Source organism: Phasianus colchicus, chromosome 7 (assembly GCF_987193195.1).
Source record: "Phasianus colchicus chromosome 7, bPhaCol1.hap1.1, whole genome shotgun sequence".
NCBI classification, from domain to species: Eukaryota; Metazoa; Chordata; class Aves; order Galliformes; family Phasianidae; genus Phasianus; species Phasianus colchicus.
The window spans coordinates 1,905,108-1,928,080 of NC_143442.1; the positions used below are offsets into that span (position 1 = coordinate 1,905,108).

The window sequence follows — 22,973 nt, forward strand, 5'->3', positions numbered from 1 at the left end:
CAGTGGCTGAACTGTGAGAGCAAACAAAGCATGTAAACAGCCATCTCTGCTCATATTAGCACAAGGCGTGCTGTGGGAAGTCACGATGAGTAAGTGCTTGGTGTGCATTAAAGTTTCCACATTCTGAACATAGCTGGATGCAAGCAAATTTTCCATATGAGCTGTGCAAAGCAGCAGTCCCCCATGGCCCATGAGCACGGCTCCCTCCTCCCTTGGGTCCAGAGAGAGAAGCCGTGCCAATGCCAAGGAATGGGTGGCACACAATCAAGAGCCATTGAATGGTTTGAGTTGGAAGGGACCCTTAAAGGTAATCTAGTCCAACTCCCTGACAATGAAAAGGGACAGTATGTTGGGGTGCTCAGATCCTGTATCCATCACATCTCTGGTCAATGCCTGGCGTAGGCACTGCCTTTGTTGCATCTTGCCTCCATCTGCACAGAGGTGAGTGATGAGCTGACAGCAAGATGTTTCCATCCACCTCCCATTCAAGATCAGCAAAAAGCTCCTTCGACCCCATCTTCTTCTCCCTATACATTCGACAGATAGACTTCAGATGGTGTACTGGATTCAAGGAGAACATGGGGATGCTCTGCCTCCACTCCTGAAGCTGCTCTGTGTCTCAGGTACAATAAAAGAATGGAGGGGAACAAAGTAGCAGGACTTTATGTACTCTGAAGACAATTATGCAGCTGAATTTCATAGGATCACAGAATGGTTGGGTTGAAAGGGACCTTATGGGTCATTTGGTTCCACCTCCCTGCCGTGGGCTGGCTGACCTCCAGGCTGCCCAGCACCCATCCATGGCCTCAGGCACCTCCAGGGATGGGACACCACACCTCTGGGCAGCACCACCAGGCCCTCACTGCTTTTGGGTAAAGAATTTCCCCTTAGCATCTAACTTATATCTCCCGTCTTTTAGTTTAAAGCCTTTCCTCCTCATCCTGTCGCTATCTGACTCTGTAACAGTGTCTCCCTGCTGTTTATAAGCTCCCCTCAAGTACTGTAAGGCTGCAGTCAGGTCTCCCCAGAGCTGCCCTGTCTCCAGGCTGAACCAGCCCAGCTCCCTCAAGCTATCGGATAGGGATAGACTGAGACTGCAGTCGCGCTGAGGTGAGCTCTTCATCTAAAAAAGCCAGCGTGCAAACCTGTGTATCCCTGAGGCCTCCTAATAACACATACACTACGAACTTCAGTGTTTTGCTCCTAATTCCCACCAGAAACCACATCTCAGGCTCTTTGGGAAGCTTATCAGAGGTGAGTAAGGCGGCCAGCTGACAATGTGACACACCGGGACACCGCCACGGACGCCATGTTCGGCATTCTGCCCCGCCTGTGTCACTGAGGTAAACTCCTGCAGTTAAACACCTGCGAGATATTAGGGCTTTTCTATGTCAGACGTTATGAGTTTCTCGTGTTTCAGCCCAGACGTGGCACGGGGTCGGTTTGTGGCACGGATGATGGATTATTCACCCCACGGTTACGACGACCTCCGGGGCTGCGCCAAACGCCCTCTCCCTCACACCGCTCCTCCCGCCCGCTCCCTCACACCGCCGCCCGCTCCCTCACACCGCCGCCTCGCGCCGCTCCCCAAGGGGGCGCTCTGCCCCGGCAGCGCGAGCGCGGCGGGGGGGCGTGGCCACACTGCCGGCGGGCGGTGATTGGCGGGGGCGAGGCTATAAATACGAGCGGGCGGCGGGGGGACAAAGCAGTCTGCGCGGGACCGGCTGGCGGGAGGAGTGGGTCGCGTCCCGTCCCGTCCCGCGGCTCTGCCATTTCCAGCGGGGTTTCCTCGTTCTATTTATTTATTTTATTTCTTTTCCATCGGGTCTGTTTTTTTTTTTTTTTTTTTTTTAATTTTGCTCTGGCCGGTCGAAGGATACTAAGCGGAGATCAATGAAGGAAAGAAGAGCGAGCCAGAAGTTATCGAGCAAGGCGGTGATGGATCCTAACCAGAACGTGAAGTGCAAAATCGTGGTGGTGGGGGACAGCCAGTGCGGCAAAACCGCGTTGCTCCACGTCTTCGCTAAGGACTGCTTCCCCGAGGTGCGCCGGGGCTCGGGCAGGGCTGGGGGGCCGGGCTGGGGCTGCGGGGCCGGGGCTGACCGCTCTGCGCTCTGTCTCTCTCCCGCAGAGTTACGTCCCCACCGTTTTCGAGAATTACACGGCCAGCTTCGAGATCGATACTCAGCGCATCGAGCTCAGCCTGTGGGACACCTCCGGTGAGCGCTGAGAACGGCCGGCATCGGGAAACGGGGCGGCGTGCTGCGGGGCTGAGCACGCGTCGGGCGGGCGGGAAGGAACCGGGCGGCCACCCAGGGCGGGCGGGGAGGAGCCGGACCGAATCCGCCCCGCTGCTCCGAGCTGTGCCGGGGAGCCCCGTGTCATCAGCCCGGGGAGCCCCGCCAGGCTGTGCTCCGTTCTGCTGAGTGAAGCACGGATTCCTGGAGGTTTTTATCCGCCCGGGTAGTCTGTGATGGTGCTGATAGACTTCGGAGAGGGTAAAGGAAGGGTGTGGACAAATCTCTGTTAGCAGGGATGTGTCAGTGTTCGGTGGAAGGCAGATAGGACGGTGGTTAGCTTGAGTCTGCTCTGAGCCCTTGCCACAGCAAAAGGGTGCTTAGCAGTGTTCGTACTGAATGAAGTCTGCTGGTATTTGAGTTCCCTATAGGCTCCGTTGTGTCTGTTTTGACAAAACACAGCAAATTTTTCAGCCCTTGCGAAAGGCTTTGGGTAGGGAGGCATCCTTGGCCCCCTGAAGGTGCAGGGAATCGTATCACAGAATCACAGAACGGCCTGGGCTGCAAAGGCCCACGATGCTCATCCAGTCCCAACCCCCTGCTGTGTGCAGGTCGCCAACCAGCAGCCCAGGCTGCCCAGAGCCACATCCAGCCTGGCCTTGAATGCCTGCAGGGATGGGGCATCCACAGCCTCCTTGGGCAACCTGTTCCAGTGCCTCACCACGCTCTGGGTGAAAAACTTCCTCCTCATATCCAACCTAAACCTCCCCTGTCTCACTTTAAAACCATTCCCCCTTGTCCTATCACTATCCACTCTCACACCCTCATAGACAGTCGTTCCCCCTCCTGTTTATATGCTCCCTTCAAGGGGACCCATCCTTACTTACATGCTACAATCAGCACACATTCACTCAGGGGTGAATGAACAACAAGCCATTAACAGGCACGGAGCTGCATTCCCTCTGCAGAACGGAATGAAAAGAAAAAGCTGGAAAAAACTTGAGTATGCAAAAGCCCTTTCTTCTCCGGGCAGCATTTGTATATGTTGAAATTGAACACTTTGGTTTCATCTGAATAAGAAATCACTCCTCTTACAGGAAACTGGGATTTTAATCCCTTTGCAGAAAAGGAAAGTAGACTGTGAGTTGCCTTTCCCCTTGCTGTTCAGGAAATGATTTTGAAGGCTTGCAACATGATTACTGGGAAAAGGCAATCTCCGTGCCCACGTTCACTATCAGCATAGTTCCAAACAGATTTTTTTATCTTCTGCCAAAATAGACTTTCATGCTTCTTGAGTGTGTCTGGCTTGAGCTTTCATCCTGAATGACTAAGTCGATGGTAGCAAACTCTGGAGTAAGGCCTTATTAATTTTTAATAGTTGGTGAAGTTTTTCTGGCAATTTCTATCTTTAGTTATTAAAACACAACACGTGGGTTGTTTGACTTGCAAAGGTCTGGAATCTGTATTGTCAGAGGCTGGTGACACCCGTGTGATGAAGCATCCTGTAGCACTTCAAAGGATGGCAGCGCTGGAAAGAAGCACCTGCAACCCAATGCATGTGCACGTCGTACTTTCAGGCCCATCCTGGAACAAACAGACAATTTGGCAGTCAGGAGATTGAGAACAAGTGGCTAACTTCTCTGCAGTCTGAAACCAAAGAGGAAATGTTTGAGGGATGTGATGCTCGGGCTAATAGGTGCTCTGGTTGTGGGATTCTGCTGAAGTCTCTAAGCAGCTCTTCCTGTTGACTGTGGGAAGACAGAGCCCATCACCCCAACGCGAAATCACATCACCATCATCACCAGATAAGAGACACAAGGAGATAAGATACCGTTTCAGCATTATCTTAAGTTCTTGGTAATTTAATTCTTTACAAGCCTTTGTCCTAGCCTACTGAATTACAATAAACGTCTTAATGACTTTAGAGCAGCCCCAGATGTAGTTAACTTCAAAAAGTGACTTGTAGCTGCCTTATGATAATGGTGGACAATGTCCATTGCGACGTGGGGTGGGAAAGGAGTTAATGGCCCACCTCATGGCTTTTGTTCCTTTATTGAGGCCACAAACGGTGAAAAGTGGGTGCAGTTTAGTTGGGCTTGATCACATCATGCTGCAGATATTTCAGGATGACTTTGTCAGTGTTTAAAAGCCTTGTGTTAGAGTAAAAGCAACCCTCACTGCCATGGTTTTGGTTTACCTATTAAAGAAATGCCTTATATAATGTGCTTATTACAGGAGGAACCTTAAGGGCAAAATGTGGACCAACACACAGTTGAACTTTCAAAGGTAGCTGTGCATTTATTAGGAAGTTTTTGTTGTATCTTGAATATCCACACAGAGATTTGGGACAAAACACTCATAAATAAAAGTGGAATGGGAAGATTCATTATTCAAATATTTTCTGGTACAGTCTAGTTCTGCAAGTCATAAGGATTTAAATTAGCCGCAGCATTAAGGGAAATACTTGCCAACTTGAATTTCAATTGGATTTTGGACTACCAACCTCTTTTTTTTTTTTTTTCAAAGCAGGAATGTCTGGTTGCAATAGAACTCCATCATAAATTATTCCATGGTGGTAATGCAGTATGGCAGTCTCGAGCTGCTTGGCAGCTCTGCTCTTTTTGCTGTGTGCAGTGTTTGAGAGAAGTTTCTTCAGGCTTATGGGCACGTTGAGGAATCATTATGTATCAGATGCATTTGTCTGACACATTCATGGTTCAGTATTTCCTGCCTTCTTCCATTAAAAAGGGATATGCAGAGCTTTAAATCCAGGTAGCTTCCCCGCAGTTTGGATGAGCACGATGTATTTAATGTTAATTTTAAAGGTGTTTTTGTTGAAGCATCTGTCAGAAGGAATCTGAAAGATGTGGATTTATGTTTCCCTGACTCTGGCAGTAAAGCAGCATGAAGGGAAATGCCAAAATAATGTCCTTGCCTCCCAGTTGACCTGCAGGTTGGCTGTGCTGAGCCATGTGGTTTGCTGCTTTTGTGGCAGCGTGGTGGTAACTGGCCTTGGTAGTTTGCTCTGCTTTGGAGCACGGTAGCATTGCTAACTGGAGTGACAGTGCTGTTTTCTGGTAGAGGTACAGAAACGTCAGCACACAAAACGCTATGAATATTGTGATATTTGTGTGTTTGGAGTGGTTCTATTTTCTCCAGAATGGCGAAGGTGAATTGAGAAGGAGGAAAGACATCAGCAATGAATCAGCCACTTGGAGCTGCTGCTGCGGTATTTGGTGCTTTCTGTGTAGCTGATAATTAGTAAGCCTGAGGAGCTGGGAGTGGGAGCACGGCTGTTCATCTGTTGTTCTTTCAGTTGACTGGAGTCCAAAAGGCAACAAAGACGAGCGCCCGATGGCTGCTTGGGGTGTGCAGATAGTGGGATATTGCCTGGTCCTGGGTGCTGGTGGTGTGCAAATAGCTGAATGCTGCCTGTTCCCAAGGTTTTCCTCCAGCCTTAGGGCAGGCTGAGGTCCAGCTCTGCAGGAGGGGCGTGGGCTGAGCTGCCTCCAGACAGAGCTCCAGCTCTCATCCAGCATCACAGAGTGGCTCTAAGATGTCAGAAAACCAAAGCATGCACTCACTTTGAACCACGTGAGCTTGTGCATTAAGATAGCAGTGTTTCAACCTAAACTTTGCTAACTTCTGTAGCCTAAAGCACACCCTACTGCTTGACGGGGGGGTCAGTTCACATTAAAAGCTGAACAATGCTGTGCTTTGCATGCAGCCTGAGATTTGAGAAGTAGAGCCTTCTTACTGTGTTAATTACTTCGGCTTAGATTATTTAAGCTGCCAAAGAGATAAAATCAGGGATTGCAGTTGGAATATACTTCCACAGAACAAGATGAACTACAGCACTATCAGCAATTCCTTGATAGAACTGATAAATCATTCATGTTGTCCTTGACAAAAAAGATTTATTTTGTAAGGAGTGAATCACAAACACAAGTATGCTTGGTTTTTTCACAAATACCAGGGCTGTAGCCTTGCATTCTCCTTCTGTTTTCTAGGGTTGGCATGGTTTCAGATCTGCAGACTAACTTGAAAAGGACTGAGCAGCCTCATTGGGCTGTGTTCAAGTTGTCTGTTCAGACTTGAGTCTCATTCCTGAGATTCCTCTGTTCGGAGGGTTTCTGGGTGAAGTGATGAAATGCTGGATTGAATAGCCTTGCACAGTGAGGGCCGGGGCCACTCTTTCTTTGCACGATAATAGACGTTCAGTTATTGCTCTCCAATGAGACTGGGAAACTTCTTTTGTTGCTGCTGCAGTCTGAGTGCTTTAAACGTTTCCAGTTTGTTCTGCAGCACACCACCCCGAGGAAAAGAACGTGTCAGATGCTCCTAGTTTGCATCTGAGCGAGGCCGCTGCCTATAAAAGTACATACGCTCAGTTCAGCATCTTTAATGTGAGAGGCTCAGAAGGAAAACCTGAAAAGAAAAACCCTCAAAACAAAAGCAGCTCCAGCTGACACAGTAAAAGGAATCTCTGGTCTGAAGGTGGTGGCTGTATGTATACATAAATACATGCTGATGGACATATATGGTGCGTTGTGTCCTTGAAGACTGGTGAGTGAGAAGTTAGGTATGTGTGTAAGGAATTAGTTTCTGGGCGAGGCTTTTTTGAGACTCCTTTCTAGCCAGCAACCATTTGGCCAGGCATTCATGATCCTGAAGATGGGGAGCAGCTCCTGCCCTTACTTGCCTGCTCTGGGAGAGGAGTGCAGGGCAGGCAGGTGCTGTGCCCAGCCCGCAGGCGGGGCGCTGGAGGGCAGCTGGCACTTGGGCTGGGTTCACACTGCAGGGCTGTCGTGCTGGCTGCTGACTGCTCTGCAGCTTGCCTGGAGCTGGGAACCTGGCCCTGGGGCTCACAGATGGGAACCTGGCCCTGGGGCTCTTGGATAGAGGCACTGCTGGAGATAGCCATGGTCAGTTTGCAGTGGGAGATGCTGATAGATGCTGTGAGCAGAGCTTAGCTCAGGATGAACACTTCTCTGGTCGGCTCAGCTTGCTCGATCTCATTTTACCATGCCACTTGCTGCTGAAGACTGCTAGCTGCCTTTTGAAGAGCAGTTTTTGACAGCTGCCTCTTTGTTAGATTGACATCGTTTATGAAGATGAGCATTTGAATAAAATAAGTCTTGTTCAACAAATTACCTTCTGCTACCTAGTTTGGTAATGCTTCATTCCCCATGTGTTACCGTTCATTTCAAAAACAGCATTCCTGGGATTCTTGACTCCTTCCTTCTGTGAAAGCTGTCCCACTGAAGCCATTTGTGATACATTCACACCATTCCCTGCTCTGTGCAACAGTGGGAGCTGTCTGTCAGTGACAACGTTGAAGAATTCCTCTAATCTATTTAATAGTCTCTGTTCAGCCTCTGAGACCTTGCTGACAATTAGTTCTAGGTAGTTTGAGAGCTGCTGATACAGTTGGGTGATAACCCCCAAAGTCACGTCTGCTGACTGTTAAAGCTGCATGCTTGTGGCCTGTGGCCTATGCTGTATGTTAGGTATGAGGAAGAAGAAAAATCTGTATAAGAATATGACCAGAAAGTGCACGTGTAGTCACAAGCATGTGTTTTACAGTCCAATACCCGATCCTGTTTGACCATGTAAATGTTGATGTACCCTTCTATGGCAGAAACTCATTCTGCTCCATTGATAAAACTTCAGCAGAGTTGAGGCTGAGCAGGGGTGGCTGAGTGAATGGAACTTTTCCAGAGAAAGGAAGTTTTCCACCAGATATGATGTGACAAAGAGCTTTGGCTCTGCAGGTACTGTTATAACTCTGCACACCATGAAAAGAGAACCAGCAAATCCCTTAATGGCACTCAAAGTAAAACATACATGACATGTAACACAGAGATTATTTATGCTCCTCCAGATGACTAGCTTAGCTTTTGTTCTTATTGATCAGAATGGATTTTACAGGCTGTACATAAATGTTTACTGTGAGCATATATTGGTTTACAAATCAGTGTGATATTATGACAGAATGTACTCATGGGTCTGCCTGCAGGGTTTGGGCTCTCTCCTGTTGGAGTTCTGGAGCAACTGCTTTAATTGTAGGCAAGAGTTTTTCTAGAAATTGCCAATTTGTGGCAAGTAAGCATGTTTTTTGCACTTGGAGCTTCATTTAGAAAATGATTTATTTCGAAATTACTGAGTTCTTAACTGAAAACAACCATGAAAAATCTGCTTTAAAGAGGGTGGATAGTGATAGGACAAGGGGAATGGTTTTAAACTGAGACAGGGGAGATTTAGGTTGGATATGAGGAGGAAGTTTTTCAGCCAGAGGGTGGTGAGGCACTGGAACAGGTTGCCCAAGGAGGCTGTGGATGTCCCATCCCTGCAGGCATTCAAGGCCAGGCTGGATGTGGCTCTGGGCAGCCTGGGCTGCTGGTTGGCGACCTGCACACAGCAGGGGGTTGGAACTGGATGAACATTGTGCTCCTTTGCAACCCAGGCCATTCCATGATTGTCTTTTCTCAAGTTGCTGTAGATTAAGGCTGGAACTTCAACTTGGGCTAACCTGACTTCCTTTCCCTGGTTATAGGGGGCATCAAAAACCTTGGGTGGGAGGCAAACCAGTAAGGTGCCATCCCTCATAGCTGGTGCCATGGCTGTGGTTTTTGAAGGTGAAAAGCAAAAGGCCAGAGGGGAATTGAGCAGTTCAATCTTGTATGGAGTAACTGCAGAAAATGAAACACACAAACTGATAACATTTCCTTGTTTCCCTGCAGGGTCTCCTTATTATGACAACGTCCGTCCGCTCTCTTACCCAGACTCTGATGCAGTCTTGATCTGCTTTGACATCAGTCGTCCAGAGACTCTTGACAGTGTGCTAAAAAAGGCAAGTGTTAAGAAATGTTTGAGGGGAGAGTGTTAATATGTAGCTGGTCTCTGACTCTCTGAAGGGTGGTGATGTTTCCTATGTTAGGAACTTCAGTTTGTTTTTGTTTTATAATGGAATGAAGACCAGACTGTGCTCTGCACTGCTGGAATTTGAAGTCATTGATTTGAAAGGGATAAATGTTAACTGAAAACAAGAACTGTCTAATGGAAGCTGAAGGGTGCAGTAAATTCTCATTCCTCAGCCCTTAGACATCGATGACTTTTTTAGGGTGGTGTTGGGTGCAGTGAGAAATTACCTAACATCACATTCATTTAACAGGTAGGTCTGAGAAACTTTGCCATGTTACAGAGATAGTTTAAAACACATCTGTAGAGAGTTTGGGCTTAGGCCATGGCTTTACATAATTCCTCAGCCTTTAGCTAGAAGGGGCCAGTAACAAATGCTTCTGGAAGATGCCATAAAACCTAGCAATAGCATAGAAATGAAATGCTGCACCAGACTTCAGAATATTTCAGCTCAGTGATGCAAGATACAAAGCCTGGCTTCCCTTGTATCAAAGTGCTGCAGTTGGAGAGTCAAGCTCTGTGTTCACAAGGTGGTCCTGTTCCTCCCCTTGGTCACTGGGCATGACTCAAACTTTGTGCTGTTGTCTTTAAGGCTTAATGATCTGAAGTTCCTTTTATTCTGTAGCTGGGGCTGGTGTTTCTTGTTTCACTGGGAATAAAGCAGTGTGCAGTGCTGTAAATAATCTGTAGAAAACACTTCAGACTACTCTTTATGCCAGCAAGCATCAAGAACTTATATCTCTCACTGTTACTGTTGGTTACTGTATTGTTGCTTAATTCTGGAAGAGATTTTTGTTGTTATGCCTTCAAAGCCAAATTATATTCTTAGTCTTGAGGAATTACAGTCTAGTTAGATTGGGCTGCAGAGTTGTTGGCTTTTCTGCATCTGCAAAGTAACCATGCAGGGAGGTGGGGTTGTGCAAAAAAAACCCCAAAATGCTTTACAAGCTCTGTCTGAATGACTTCCTTAATTGACTTGTGACAGATTTGTATAGTTCTGGATGTTAGGACACATAGCCATGAGCCAGTGTATAGCCATGTGTGCTTTGTGGTCATACAAGTAGTGCCTCTAGCTCAGCCTTGGGGGACCACTGAAGGCAGTGACAACAGCTTTCCATGGCTCCTGTGTCAGTCACTGTGGTTGGTTTGTTGCTGCTCTGCAAACCTTTATTCACACAGGTAAACAATCTCGATTACTAAGTCAGTGGAATGAATGAGTGTAGGAGATTGTAAGATTTTATCCTTGACCAGATAACGCTGGCACTGACGCCTTCAGAAATGTGCTCCAAGGTGAATGTGGCTATTGTATAAGAGTATTTCCATGGAGAATGTCATGACTTATTAAATTTGGACTTGTACGCATTGCTTCTTTGGATTTAAACATTCAATTACTCCATTATAACACCAACTTACAATTTCACAGTGGAAAGGAGAAATCCAGGAGTTCTGTCCGAATACCAAAATGCTTTTGGTTGGTTGCAAGTCAGACCTGCGCACGGATGTAAGCACACTTGTAGAACTCTCCAATCACAGGCAGACACCCGTGTCCTATGATCAGGTATGTGCCATTCTTTGTGCTTAGGGGTGGAGGGTAAAAGCATTCTTTAAGCATTGTAAGACTGTGGCTTTATTGGCTGCCAAGAGCTTTTTAAGTGAATTGAAAATGAGCTTACCACTTTCCAGTGCTTGCAGAAGCCAGAAAGGTAACTGAGAGGTGTGGCATGTGTTCCATTCATTTAATGATGATAAAATCACTGTCTTTGCATTTGAGTTGAAGGTTACACACATGACTTGGGTGTTACGAAAAGTATTTTGTGTAATCTGACTCCATTAAAATGGCATTGCTTGAATACTCATTTAAAAAACACCTCATAGCTCTGTGTGGAGGTGGCAGCAAATCCAGAAAGCATCTTAATCCTTGGTGGCAGTTCTCTGTTGCTGGGAAGTAAGAAAGCTGGAGCCATTCATTGCGGGGCAGAGACACTGAGGTGAGAAGGGAAAGAGTCAGGGCACAGAAGAGCAGAAGGCAGAACTGGGGGGAGGAACTAGGATCTAAGATAAACTTCCCCCTATTACTTACATGTCTATTGTGTCTATTCTACCAGCAGAAACATGGTTGTGGATTTCAGATGCACCCAGCAGGATGTAGGAGTGAAAATGTTACCTGCGTAGGTAGTTCTAGCTGATGTGTATATCCTTTATTAGGAGCACTTTTTGATGTCTTCTCCAAAGCCTCAGGTTTTCCAAACCAACAGCTCGTAATATGCAATTACTAATAATGCAGCCTCCTACAGCATGTTAAATTTGAAAGTGTGGAGATGCCATGAACTGAGTATCTTAATTAAAAGATGACATGGGGTGTTGTGTTGTGATAGCTTATGCTGATTTTGGCATTTTTTTCTCTGCTTGACTCAGTAAGCATCCCTCCATTTCAGACAGTTTTCCAGGAAACCAAATGCCAGTTTTTATTACCCTAGCATAAAAGGATTCAGGAGTGCCCTTAAATCTTGATTGTCCTTCTCCTGATTGGAGAAAATATGGTTTAAAAGCACCACTTCTGTGCATTCATATATATTCATATTGTTCAGCCTTGAAGCTGCAATTTTCTATACTATTTTTCTTCAAATATTAGAAACTTTAAAGGAATTCCTGTCTGCCACTTAAGGCATACACAAGTTCATATATGTATTTTTTTTGTGGTACATAAAACCATCAAGCCTGATGTTTTTCAGAAGTAGTGATTGAAAAATCTTCTGACAGTTGGATTTGTCACCTGGAGTTGAAGGCTTAACATCTCTTCTAAAGTCACAACTCCTTAGGAAGGGTTAAGCTGTAAGCTGTTACTGAGCAGACAAAGAGGAAATGATGTGATAGTGAAGCCCCTACTTAATAAGTGGGCACAACTTCACCTGCACTTTACAGAGAGGGGAAATGTAGCCTGAGCCTGGTCGGATGTCTCCTGGTTGCCAGGTCACAGAGGTGACCTGAAGTCATTCATTGTTCCTCAGTGCTAGTTCTAGGGAAGGATCAAGTCATCCGGGGTAAGGAAGTGCAAGTGGTTTCTGGATTCCCTTGCCTTGCTGAGTCAATATGGCATCAGAGTTTAGTGGAGTTTCAACCCCCCGCTCCTCTTACCTTCATAAGAAAGTGTTTGAAGGTTGAATTTGGTTGATGGTGACACACTGTCTGCAATATGCCAACCAATTTCCAGCCAGCTAAGCCTGGCATGCATTTTTTTGAGGAAGTAAGATAGGTTTGGGTGAGTAAGAGTTGGGGTGTTAAACAGTGTGTAGGGCTCGGTCCTACAACTAACAGTCCTTTATCAGCCAATCCCACTTAAAACTGATAAGGAAACAGCTCCATCACTTGAAGGCAAATAATGCATAATGAAGATGTGGGTCCAGTTAGATTAGTGCCATCAGCCTGGTTGGTACAGCTGGGAGCACAGAGGAGGGACTGGCCTGATGTGTGTGCTGCTGCCTGTATCTCAGGTGTGTGAGTACTTGAGGAGTGGCACATCAGGAATGTGGCTGGATGTTGTAACTTCACTGGGAAGATTGGAGTTCCTTGTAGTATTTCCTCAGAAGTAAAATCCCATTAAAACAATTCCATATTTTCCACACAATGCAATGTTATCTTCTTGTAACAAAATGCACAACAGGATACTTGGGGATGCTGGTATGTGCTGGAGTTGCCTATTGAGCTGCTGGAGCAGATACCCTGCTTTGTCTTCTCATACACCTGCAGTTGCAAAAGAAAGGTTGCATAGCCACTGAGAGCCTTTTTATTTTTGCCCATTCCCAAGATACAAGTTGATCTAAGTCTTCCTCAGCCCAGGAACCCACAGTTTGTTTTTCTGTTTGTTTTATTTTTTTTTTAACCATCAACTTCATCTCTTTAGCAGAGTTGTGAGCAGGGCTTCCCTTGTATGCTCTGCTCCAGGGCTGGGGGGTTCAATGAAGGAGTCTGAGCACATCATCTGCCTGGAGATAGGAGCCTTAACTCTTGAAGCTGCCAGGTCTGCACTTTTCTCAGTGAGCGTGTGATCCACACGTGTAGGGGTGAAGTTGCTGAATGGGTCCTACTGATGCTGGTCTGGATTTCTGCAGTTATCATTTCTCTTTCAAATTGTATTTATCTGCGAGAGAGCGCCTGACTGCATCTTGGAAGCCAAGCTCTGTTTATTTTGCAAAATTAGCTGCTGGCTGTCGTACTTGAGCTTTAGCTTTTGGTTTTCACAAAACACTGTGTATGGAAAACAGTGCTGAAAAATAATTGTATGGTTTGCTTTGGCTCCCTGGAAACTTGGTAGTGATTGAGTGTTCTTTCTTCCCTTAGGGTGCAAATATGGCCAAACAGATTGGAGCAGCTACGTACATTGAATGCTCAGCCTTACAGTCAGAAAACAGTGTCAGAGACATTTTTCATGTTGCCACCTTGGCGTGTGTGAATAAAACAAACAAAAACGTGAAACGAAACAAATCACAGAGGGCAACAAAGCGAATTTCACACATGCCTGGCAGGCCAGAACTTTCTACAGTGGCTACAGACTTGCGAAAGGACAAAGCAAAGAGTTGCACGGTGATGTGAAGGACCTGGATTTCCTTGAGCAGGAGGAAGAGAGCATTCGGGAGTAGTGGAGGCTCAATGAAGTGTGCAGCCACGTGGTATTTAATGAGTGCTTCTGCCAGTGCTTTAAAGGAGACTCTTCACTTGTGTGAGACTGTACTTAGGAACTGAGCATGTAGACCGAGCAGGGAGAAGAAATGGCTCTGAATGAGGTGGCATCAGGAGATGGTACGTGGAAGAAAATGCCAAAAATCAGAACACTTGAATGTGCTGGGGAAAAAAAAAAAATAAGAGGGTGAATAGGAAAAAAAAAACCCACCACAAAGAAGAGAGACGTCATTGACAGTGCTTGTTTCTTTTATTGATGCTCTATTCCCGGATGCTACTGCTTTGATTTCATTAAAATGATACTTCAATGTTTTTTTTTTTTTAAAGAAGACATTATTAATACACCCTCGTTAAGGAACTATCCCTGTGACCTTGTAGTTGGTTTTCCAAAGGAGATGATCTAATTTTGTAGTAGCTCCTCGTTGAAATGCAGAGTATACCAAGGCCTATACATCACCTAGAGGAAAACACTGTACGTGAGAAGTTTGGAGCTTTGCCTTTCTGAGATGGCAGCACGAGCTGAATCACAGTGACATGTTGGTCATGGAGATGGCTGTGTGAGGTTTCCCAGTGTAAGAGGTGCCCTCACAGCAGGAATTAAATGGATCCAGGTGGGATGTGAGGGCAAACTGCCTGCCTTTTGGAGTCTGACTTTCAATTCCTCTTCGTGATTGTAATTTGAGGTGGAAATGATCTCAAGTTCTGGTGTACTGTATGGGTATTTCACTGTAGGTTCGGCTCTGAAATCAAGCGAAAGGTGCTAAGAGCTATGATTACAAATGATTCCTAGTTTAAAAACAAAAAACACAATTCGTTAAGCCTTACTGCCCATCTGGAGAAGCCCTGAGCATCCTCTGCTCCTGCTCAGAGCTGGGGAGCCCGGTGGTTCCCACACATCTAGCCCTCTGTAAATGCTATGAAGTGCTATTCTGTGATACGGTTCTCTGCAACAACGTTGGGAAAAACCCAAAAATCTGCAGGTGAGCCAGGTTACCCATGGTTAGCCACTGGTGTGCAGCTGTTTGGGGCAGCCACCTCTCAGCACAGTCTTCATTTGCTCATGGTGAGCACTGTGAGGAAATGGAGTCTGAAGAACTGTGACGCCTTAAGGGGACCCCAGTGGAAACTGGATACAGCATTTAGTCTTTAAGGCTAATATCTACTTATCCAGACAGCAGTCCTTAACCATTACGTGGGTGAACTGGTTAAGTTCTTTTTTTTTTTCCTTACTGATTGCTGTTGTTACATTAACTCTGTTAGCCCTTAAATTTGTTCACAACTGTTTACTGACTGACTTCATGGCTCCTCTGGAGGGGGATGCTGTAATCTCTAACCGGTGTGGCTATAGCTTGTTGAGAACAAGCAGTTTGTTTCCAAGGATGATGCTTCATTTTTGAAGTGTTGAAGCTGTGTTCATGTTGACTTCTGCAAAGGTAAAGGATTACCACAATTAAAACTCAGTGTGTTCCCAGCACTTTTTTTTTTTTTCATCCAGTGACAAAAAAAAAAAAAGAAATCCATTCCAATTATTTCCCACACAAAAAGACATTTCTTTACCACCATAATAAGCTTATGACTGATGCAGCAGTGCGCTTAGGGCAGTATTACAAAATAGCTGGTAAGTGCTTTCTGTATTTAAATATTGTGGAAGAAAATAAGTTATAACTGTTATAAAACAGGACACTCATTACATTTTTTTTTTTTAAACTGTTGAAGTCACTTTGTATGTTCGGTTAATGTTTCTGCAGTATTTATTAAAATACCATTCTTTTCTTTGAATTAAAAAGAAAGTAATTGACTTGTAGTAGAAATGGCCTTTGTGTGTTAGTTCATTTCTGTTTGTGGATGTAATTGTACTGAGCTGCAACCTGGCCACAGCTTGGAAATGGAGTGGGATGCAAATAGAAATCCGTCTCACACTTGGAATTGCCTTTTGGGTTTTTTGGAGTAAAAAGTATGTCATGTGGATTATTTGAGCTGTATTTCTCAAAAGGTCAGAGGCAGACAGAGGAAACTAGAGCAAGTGAACAAGTGTGGTTTGCTTTGGCCTCCAAAACATTGCCTGCTTATCTTCAGGAGGTCTCACACATCCAGGCTGTTCTAGGAGCTTTTCTTTCCTTCTCCTTGTGAGATAAGCAGACAGGCTTTGCTGCCTGGTTGCCTTCTCATTAGGACATCATGGTTGCTGTAATTCCTGGAAGTGGAGTCCCAGCACTGCAGCTGTTGGGTGTTTCAGGCTTCATTTTGGACGCAGAGGATGTGATGCTGAGTGCAGCCTGTGCCTTCTCCATGCATTTTCTCCCTGAAACCTGTAAAACCAAGGCAAGGGAGCACTTACATTTCTCAGTTTTGGTTCTGCTGAAGCACATGTGTTCCTTCTATGTTTCTAGAGGTGTGCATCCTGCATCTGCACGGGAACAGGTTGCCCAAGGAGGCTGTGGATGCCCCATCCCTGCAGGCATTCAAGGCCAGGCTGGATGTGGCTCTGGGCAGCCTGGGCTGCTGGTTGGCGACCTGCACACAGCAGGGGGTTGGAACTGGGTGAACATTGTGGGCCTTTGCAACCCAGGCCATTCTGTGATTCTATGATTCTAATCCTTGTAGTTGTCCTGGGCTGTGCCCCAGTCACCCTTTTCTCACCACTGAAGCTAGGATGCTGCCATCACCCCAAAAATGTCTCTTCCTCACCTGCTGTTGTTCATCTTGCTTGTCCTCTCACCTTTGTCTGATGACACGTATCAGAGTGATGTGCAGTTCTGAAATTTGGGAAGCATTGTAGGTGATTGCAGTGTGGCATTAAGTCTTCTCTTTGTAAAACTGAGTGAATCCACTCCTTCATCAATGGATTTGAATCTCTTGCTATGAAGGATGTTTTCCAATTAATTAACCAACTGCATGCCTTGGCACTCTTTCCAGCCTTTGATCACTTTTAAGGAGGTATAAACCCAAGCAAGGTAGTCAGTCCTTGCTGCTTGTGAATACTGAAGCACCACTAGGAAAGAAGTTCCACCACGACCCTGTGGTCCCCCATGGTGACCAGAGCTTCAGCCCTGCAGCCAGCAAGAGCCAGCTCCCCTGCTGCCCATTACTTGCCTTCCAACCCATCTGTGACATGGTGGGTTTTGCTTGAGCAGATTGGAGCCTACAAACAGGAGGGGAATCAACTCTTCGAAAGGGTGAGTGACAGCAGGACAAGGGGAAATGGTTTTAAGTTGAGGGAAGGGAGATTTAGGTTGGACGTCAGGGGGAAATTCTTTACAGAGAGAGTGGTGAGGTGCTGGAACAGCTGCCCAGAGAGGTTGTGGATGCCCCGTCCATCCCTGGAGGTGTTCAAGGCCAGGTTGGATGGGGCCCTGGGCAGCCTGGTCTAGCATTAGGTGGGATGGTTGGTGATCCTGCGTGTGGCAGGGGGGTTGGAGCTTCATGATCCTTGAGGTCCCTTCCAACCCTGGCCATTCTGTGATTCTGTGTCCCTCCCAGCTGTTGTAGATCCTCCTATTTCTTCTCCAGCTTTTCCAGCTATTGCTGAGCTTGTCAAAAAGGCTGGGGCTAAGGAAGAACCTCTCTGAAGCCTCCCCAGACATCATAGCCTTCATGACGAGGCTGCTGGTGCCACACTGCACTTTGGAGAGCCACCAAAGATTGCCATGGCTTTTTCCTTCTCATCAGTGCGTGCAGTGTTGGTGTTGCATTGCTCCTGTTGTACATACCGAAGTGCTGTGTGGTTGCAGGCCAAATGATGTGTATTGGGAGGGTGCTGTTACTGCTGAGCCACACGTAGACTCGCAGAAAAGAGAAAAAATCCATTTTCAATTAGATCACTTTGATGACAAATTGACCACTGGTTGATAATTGCGCTTTCTAATTCCGTGCTGAGTCCTTTATCTTCTCTAGGTGGATGGGAAATGGAGGTGTCATGATTTATCTGTGATTTCCTTTCTGTGTTTACAAAAGCAAGCAGCAGTGTTGGCAGCTCTCTCCACAGCCGCTAACCTCGCTGTGTTCCAGCACATCTGGGAAGTGAGCACTCACTCCCAGAGCTCCTCAGCCAGTTCTTGGGCATAAACTGTGCGTCTTTGGAACAGAGAGTGTTTCATCATCACGTGGTGAGGAATAATCTTTTTTTTTTCCCCCCAGATGCAGAGCAGGAGTTCTCACCGACGAGTCCAACTTTCTTTTGCTAGAGCTGCTGGCTTCACCATTTCCTTTAAATGATAATGGCTGTTCTGTCCCTCGTAGGAGATGTTTGTTATGCTTTGGCTGCTGGCATATGAAGCTTCTGAGCCAGAGGAAAGATGGCAGGTTTGCTTACCTAAATGCAGGGGCTGTGGGTAATGCCTGACCTGGGGTGTCATTCTTCCTGGGGGTGACATGCTGGCTGTTTGGTTTCTCCAAGGACCCATGTCTGCAGGATTGCCTCCCCCTCAGCACTGCAGTTGTGTGGACAAGAAGTGTTCTTTTGTGCAGGCTGTGGTTTGGTCAGATGTTTCCCTTAAGCACTGTTTGATCCCTGGAAACTAAATTTGACAGATTGCCATGACTCAGTCTCTTTCCAAAAAAACATTTGACTTGAGCTTTCCTTTGATTGCACAACTGGGTTGTGCAATCACTTACAGTAAGTGAGGCACCTTACTGGGACATCTCTGCAGACCCAAGACCACCAAATTTAATTGCCCTCCCATCCCCACGTGTGGATGGTGCCTCCACCACCCAGGTACCTGCAGGGGCAGTCGCTTTGTTCTCTGGTGATGGGTTCTGTGTGTGTCTGGCTCTGCAGTTTGGGCCCTCCAGCAGGCATGGAGGAGAGGCTGAGGGAGAGGCTGAGGAAGAGGCCAAGCTCCTTCATCACCCCTCAGCATGTTGCCTGGAGCTGATCTGCAGTGAGGAAAGGGTAAAGCTCGGCTAATTAACAGTTTGATGCTGTCAGTATGACATTTTGTTGTCTAATCCTCACATGCCAGCCCTGGCTCTCCAAAGGGAGAGATTGTTGGCTGAAAAGCAGATAATTACTAATTCTCAGCTCATCGGGCTTCTTCCTACCAAACTCCTTTCTTATAAAAGCAGAAAGAAATCTTTTTTCCCATAGACTTTCTCATTCAAATCCCTGTGACCTGTGAGTGTTTCTGCAGAAGCCACTGAGATGCTGATGGTGATGAAGAGCTGTGCTGCATCCCCAGAGCCACAACCTCTGAGTGCCGAGGCACATCTGCAACTTGTTAGCAGCTGAAACAACCTCTGCACCTTCCGGGAGCCCCTTCCATCCCTCAGCCCTGGGGCTGCTGAGTCTGGTAAGGGGCAGCTCCAGCCCTGCAGGTTGTCCAAGAGCCAGCGAGGGCTGGAGGGGCTGCACAGCTCCAGGAGAGAGATGTTCTGCCAACCGTCTCGTTCTTATCCTCCCTAAAGGAGTTTGGAGGATTAGGGATGAGAAGCAATTGGAGAAGGAAAGATGTCATCCAGTTTTCAAAGGGATCAGCAGGAAGGGAAGCACTCCCACAGCTGTCAAATGGGAAATCAGCTTTTAGCCCACCGATTCACACGCTGCAAAGCACTCATCCTGGCAGCTCCTGCTCTTCACATCCCACTGCACAAGTTCTGCAAAGTCGTGCTATAGCTGAAAAACCTTTCTTGCAAACCGCTGCTGGAATCGGTGAATTTGCTGCAGAAACTTGCATCCAACGTTCTGGGGGTGAGCTGGGATCCTTCCTGGGCCAGGACCACAACGTTCTGTGTGCGTTGCCTTGTGCTGGGTGGCTGCTTCATTTCACTTGACCTCTCCCAGAGGTAGGAAAGGACTCAAAACTGTAAGGCACTCTGCTGCTTTCAAGCCATTAACTGTGTCCTGACTGTAATGGCTCTGAATTAGATTCAAGACATTCCCTAAAGACACATATTCCGTAGTCTGCCTGGTATTGTGGAAACATCCTCCATGGGATGTTTGGGCTGCAGCCACTAAGGCTCACTCTTCTCTAGAAATGCCCATTTGCACCACTGGAGCTCATCCTGCAGGCACCCAGGAATACGTGAGCACTTGGGGATGTGCTTCTCCATGTCCTCTGCTCACACACAGCTGTGACAATCTTTGTCCCTTCTTCAGGCACTTACATCCCTAATGCTAGGGGCTTTGACACATGGGGGGACAAAAACCTCATCTGCTCTGTTGCTGCTGCAGGGAAGGGGATTTGGTGCAGTTTGAGGGGTTGCACGGACAGCATTTGGTGCAGTTTGGGAGCTGCAGGGATAGGATTTGGTGCAAATTGAGGCTTTGGTGCTTGCTTAGCACAGGAGGGCTTTGTGCTGGGGGAGGCGGGGAGCAGTGCAAGTGTGTGTGTGTGTGTGTGTGTGTGCGTGCGTGTGTGCGTGCGTGCGTGTGTGTGTGTGTGTGTGTGTGTGTGTGTGTGTGTGCGTGCGTGTGTGTGTGTGTGTGTGTGCAGGGCTGGGGCCGGGGGAGCCAGGAGGCTCATCTGGTGTCAGCAGCATTCATGTGCAAAGCAGGGACCCAGGGCAGCGCATTATCTCCGGGCTGGAATGGCTCTTTCAGGAGCTCCCCGACTTTTCAGGGATGCTGCACACTTGAAGGCTGGTTATTAGTTCCAAATGCTGTAGGAGCATCTGCTCTCAACTAGCTCGAAACCATGTTTAATAACAAGAAAATCTACTTCAGCCAAATCCCTATAGGGAGGGCTTTAGCCCGAACAAAGGCCCCCCCACCTCTGATTTCCATAACAGATGTACCATGCGATGCATGACAGCCCGGCGCGGGGGAGCTCCTTTATTCCCCACATATCCATCTGCAAGAAAAGGGGCTTTCATTTTATTAATTGCACTGGTGTGCTCCGCGCCGCTTTGTGTGTGCTGGGAGGAAGGGTTTGTGTTTCATGCTACAATGGCCGTGGTAATGGGTTGGGTTGGTTGGTTTCTTTTTGCAGCCCTGGTGCTGTAGGCTTTCCCCTAGGGGAGCACTGATGTGTCCCCCCTCAACCCCCAGTGCCCAACCTTGCTCCCATCTCCCACCTCTCTGTGCCACTCCAGCTTTGCTTGTTGCACATTGGCAGGGCTATACCCATTGGCAATCACCACTCTGGTTTTATAGGTCGTACATCTTACAGAATCATAGGATCATTGAGGTTGGAAAAGACCACTGGGATCCCCGAGTCCAACCCCAACACGTCCCACCGTGCCCACTGCCCATGGTCTGCAGTAACCCTGTGAGCTATGGCAGTCAGGGCTGACTCAATGCAGAGCACTGCCCTGTGATGCTGTGCGTTTGAAGAACAGCTTTTCCAATGGAGGAAGCAAGAAAACAGGGATTGTGTGGTGAGAAAACTGTCCTAGAGCAGGGAGGGCGTTCACAGCACCCACACCTCCTTGAGCTTAGGGCAAATTCATGTTTTATCTCCATCTGTACAAAGCTCTATCCATCATGGTTTCCCTCACGTTTTTATTTTCCCAGCTCTCTGGGGAGCTGGAATTATTCATGGCCACGAGTTCGGCAGAGACAGAAGGGCTGGGGCAGAGCAGGGGGTGGGTAGCAGAGATAAAACCGTCCCGCACTGCTCCAGCACAGATGGGAGATGTTGCGTGATGGGTTTTATGGTCTTCCCCATTTCATTTTGCATATAATGGCTGGAATGGAGAGCAGTGCATAACCATGGGGAAGGAAACAACGCAGGGCTCAGTGTTCTGGAGGTACTTTGGCCACAGAAGTTTCTGGTTCAGAGCAAAAAAAAAAATATATATATATATATATATTTAAAAATTAAAAATAAAAAGTGAAACCTCCCAGAAAAGAACAGCTTTACAAATTGAAATCAGGATTTTTTTCTTTCTTTCTTTTTTTTTTTTTGTTCTAATCCTCTTTCCTAGGGACAGAGGCTCAGCATTTCCATGACAATGGTCAGCGGGTGCTGGTGCAGCTGCATCCATCCTCTGTGATGCCAAGTGGGAAACTCAGCAAATGCAGGGACGGGCAGGGAAAAGGCAAAGCAGCGTCCAGGAAAGAGGGATGCTATCAGTTTTGGGTTGGAAAGATTTCCCTAAAAAACACCACTTGTTGCCTGAACAAGCAGGAGCATCCAGGTTCCCCCATTGTGATGTGGGCCTGGGGAAAAGCAGCACAGAGCCATTCTATTTTTCCCATATTATGAGGGATAAGGAGTGCCCACAAAGCTCAGCTGTGGTGGCCCTGTTCTGGAAGTGCCTGTGCATGCAACATAAGAGCCAATGTAGGCTAACACTGCTTGTGTTATCCAGGCTTGTGTTGAACCATAAAATGCTTTTATTTTACCTTTGCCTACAAAACGTGCTTGCAAAAATCGCGTCTGTTTTCTATTTCATGATAACCTTCTCCATCACGTTTCACCGTGTTGCCCAAATGCAATGTGCTGTCTGCTGTGAGCAAGTGTTCTGTTGAACTCCCACTCTCTGGTGTTGATAACCCACCCCAAGTTGGAGCCTGGGTCCAAAAGCAGATGGAACCATTTAGCCACAGTTTTCCCTAAGAGGGATATCGTCTCCATTTGCCAGCACAGTGTCTGCCTGGGATGTGTCCCCTGGCTGCAGAGCGCCCATCTTTGGGGATCTACCTTCTAAAATCCTGGAAGCACACGAGAAAAGGGACTTTGAGGACAAAAATGAAAACTGGAGCAGGTTGCACACTGCAGCATCCCACCCACGGTGTCTCCCTTTATCGGCTTTCCATGAATAGACAAATCTTTCTGAACAGACGCAGAATTAAGCTGGTTGTGAGTTCAAGGAGCTGCCTGGATGCACTCAGAGAAGAGGTTTGAAAAGAACATTTCTTGGATGGTTTCCTCGAAGCTCTCTGAATGGCAGCTGTTGTGCTGAGGGAAGAGCGTCCGTGGAGTCACACGAGTGCTGCAGAGCACAGCAGAGCCAACATGGCCAACACAGCCAACACAGCACACAGCTCTCCGTTCAGCCCAGCAGAGGCAGGCACCCCCATTGCCCATTACTTATAACCAGAGATGGATTCCCTCTCAAGGGCTTTGTCTCCGCTGAGAGGTGAGCAGATCAAAATCTGTGTGCATGGGGTTTCACCCAAAACAGATGGATGGAGGAAGGAAAAATGGAAAGATAAATGGGGGGATGGATGGATGGACAGATAGATGGATGAATGGA

General features: G+C 47.1%; 1 protein-coding gene across 1 annotated transcript; it reads left to right on the forward strand.

The window, feature by feature from the left end:
• Positions 1 to 1,712: 1,712 nt before the first annotated feature.
• Positions 1,713 to 15,646, forward strand: RND3 (Rho family GTPase 3). The gene is made up of 5 exons (XM_031590791.2): positions 1,713 to 2,043; positions 2,132 to 2,219; positions 8,981 to 9,090; positions 10,582 to 10,716; positions 13,497 to 15,646. The coding sequence occupies exons 1-5, from the start codon at positions 1,894 to 1,896 to the stop codon at positions 13,746 to 13,748; spliced, it is 735 nt and encodes a 244-aa protein (XP_031446651.1). The 5' UTR covers positions 1,713 to 1,893; the 3' UTR covers positions 13,749 to 15,646.
• Positions 15,647 to 22,973: the final 7,327 nt, after the last annotated feature.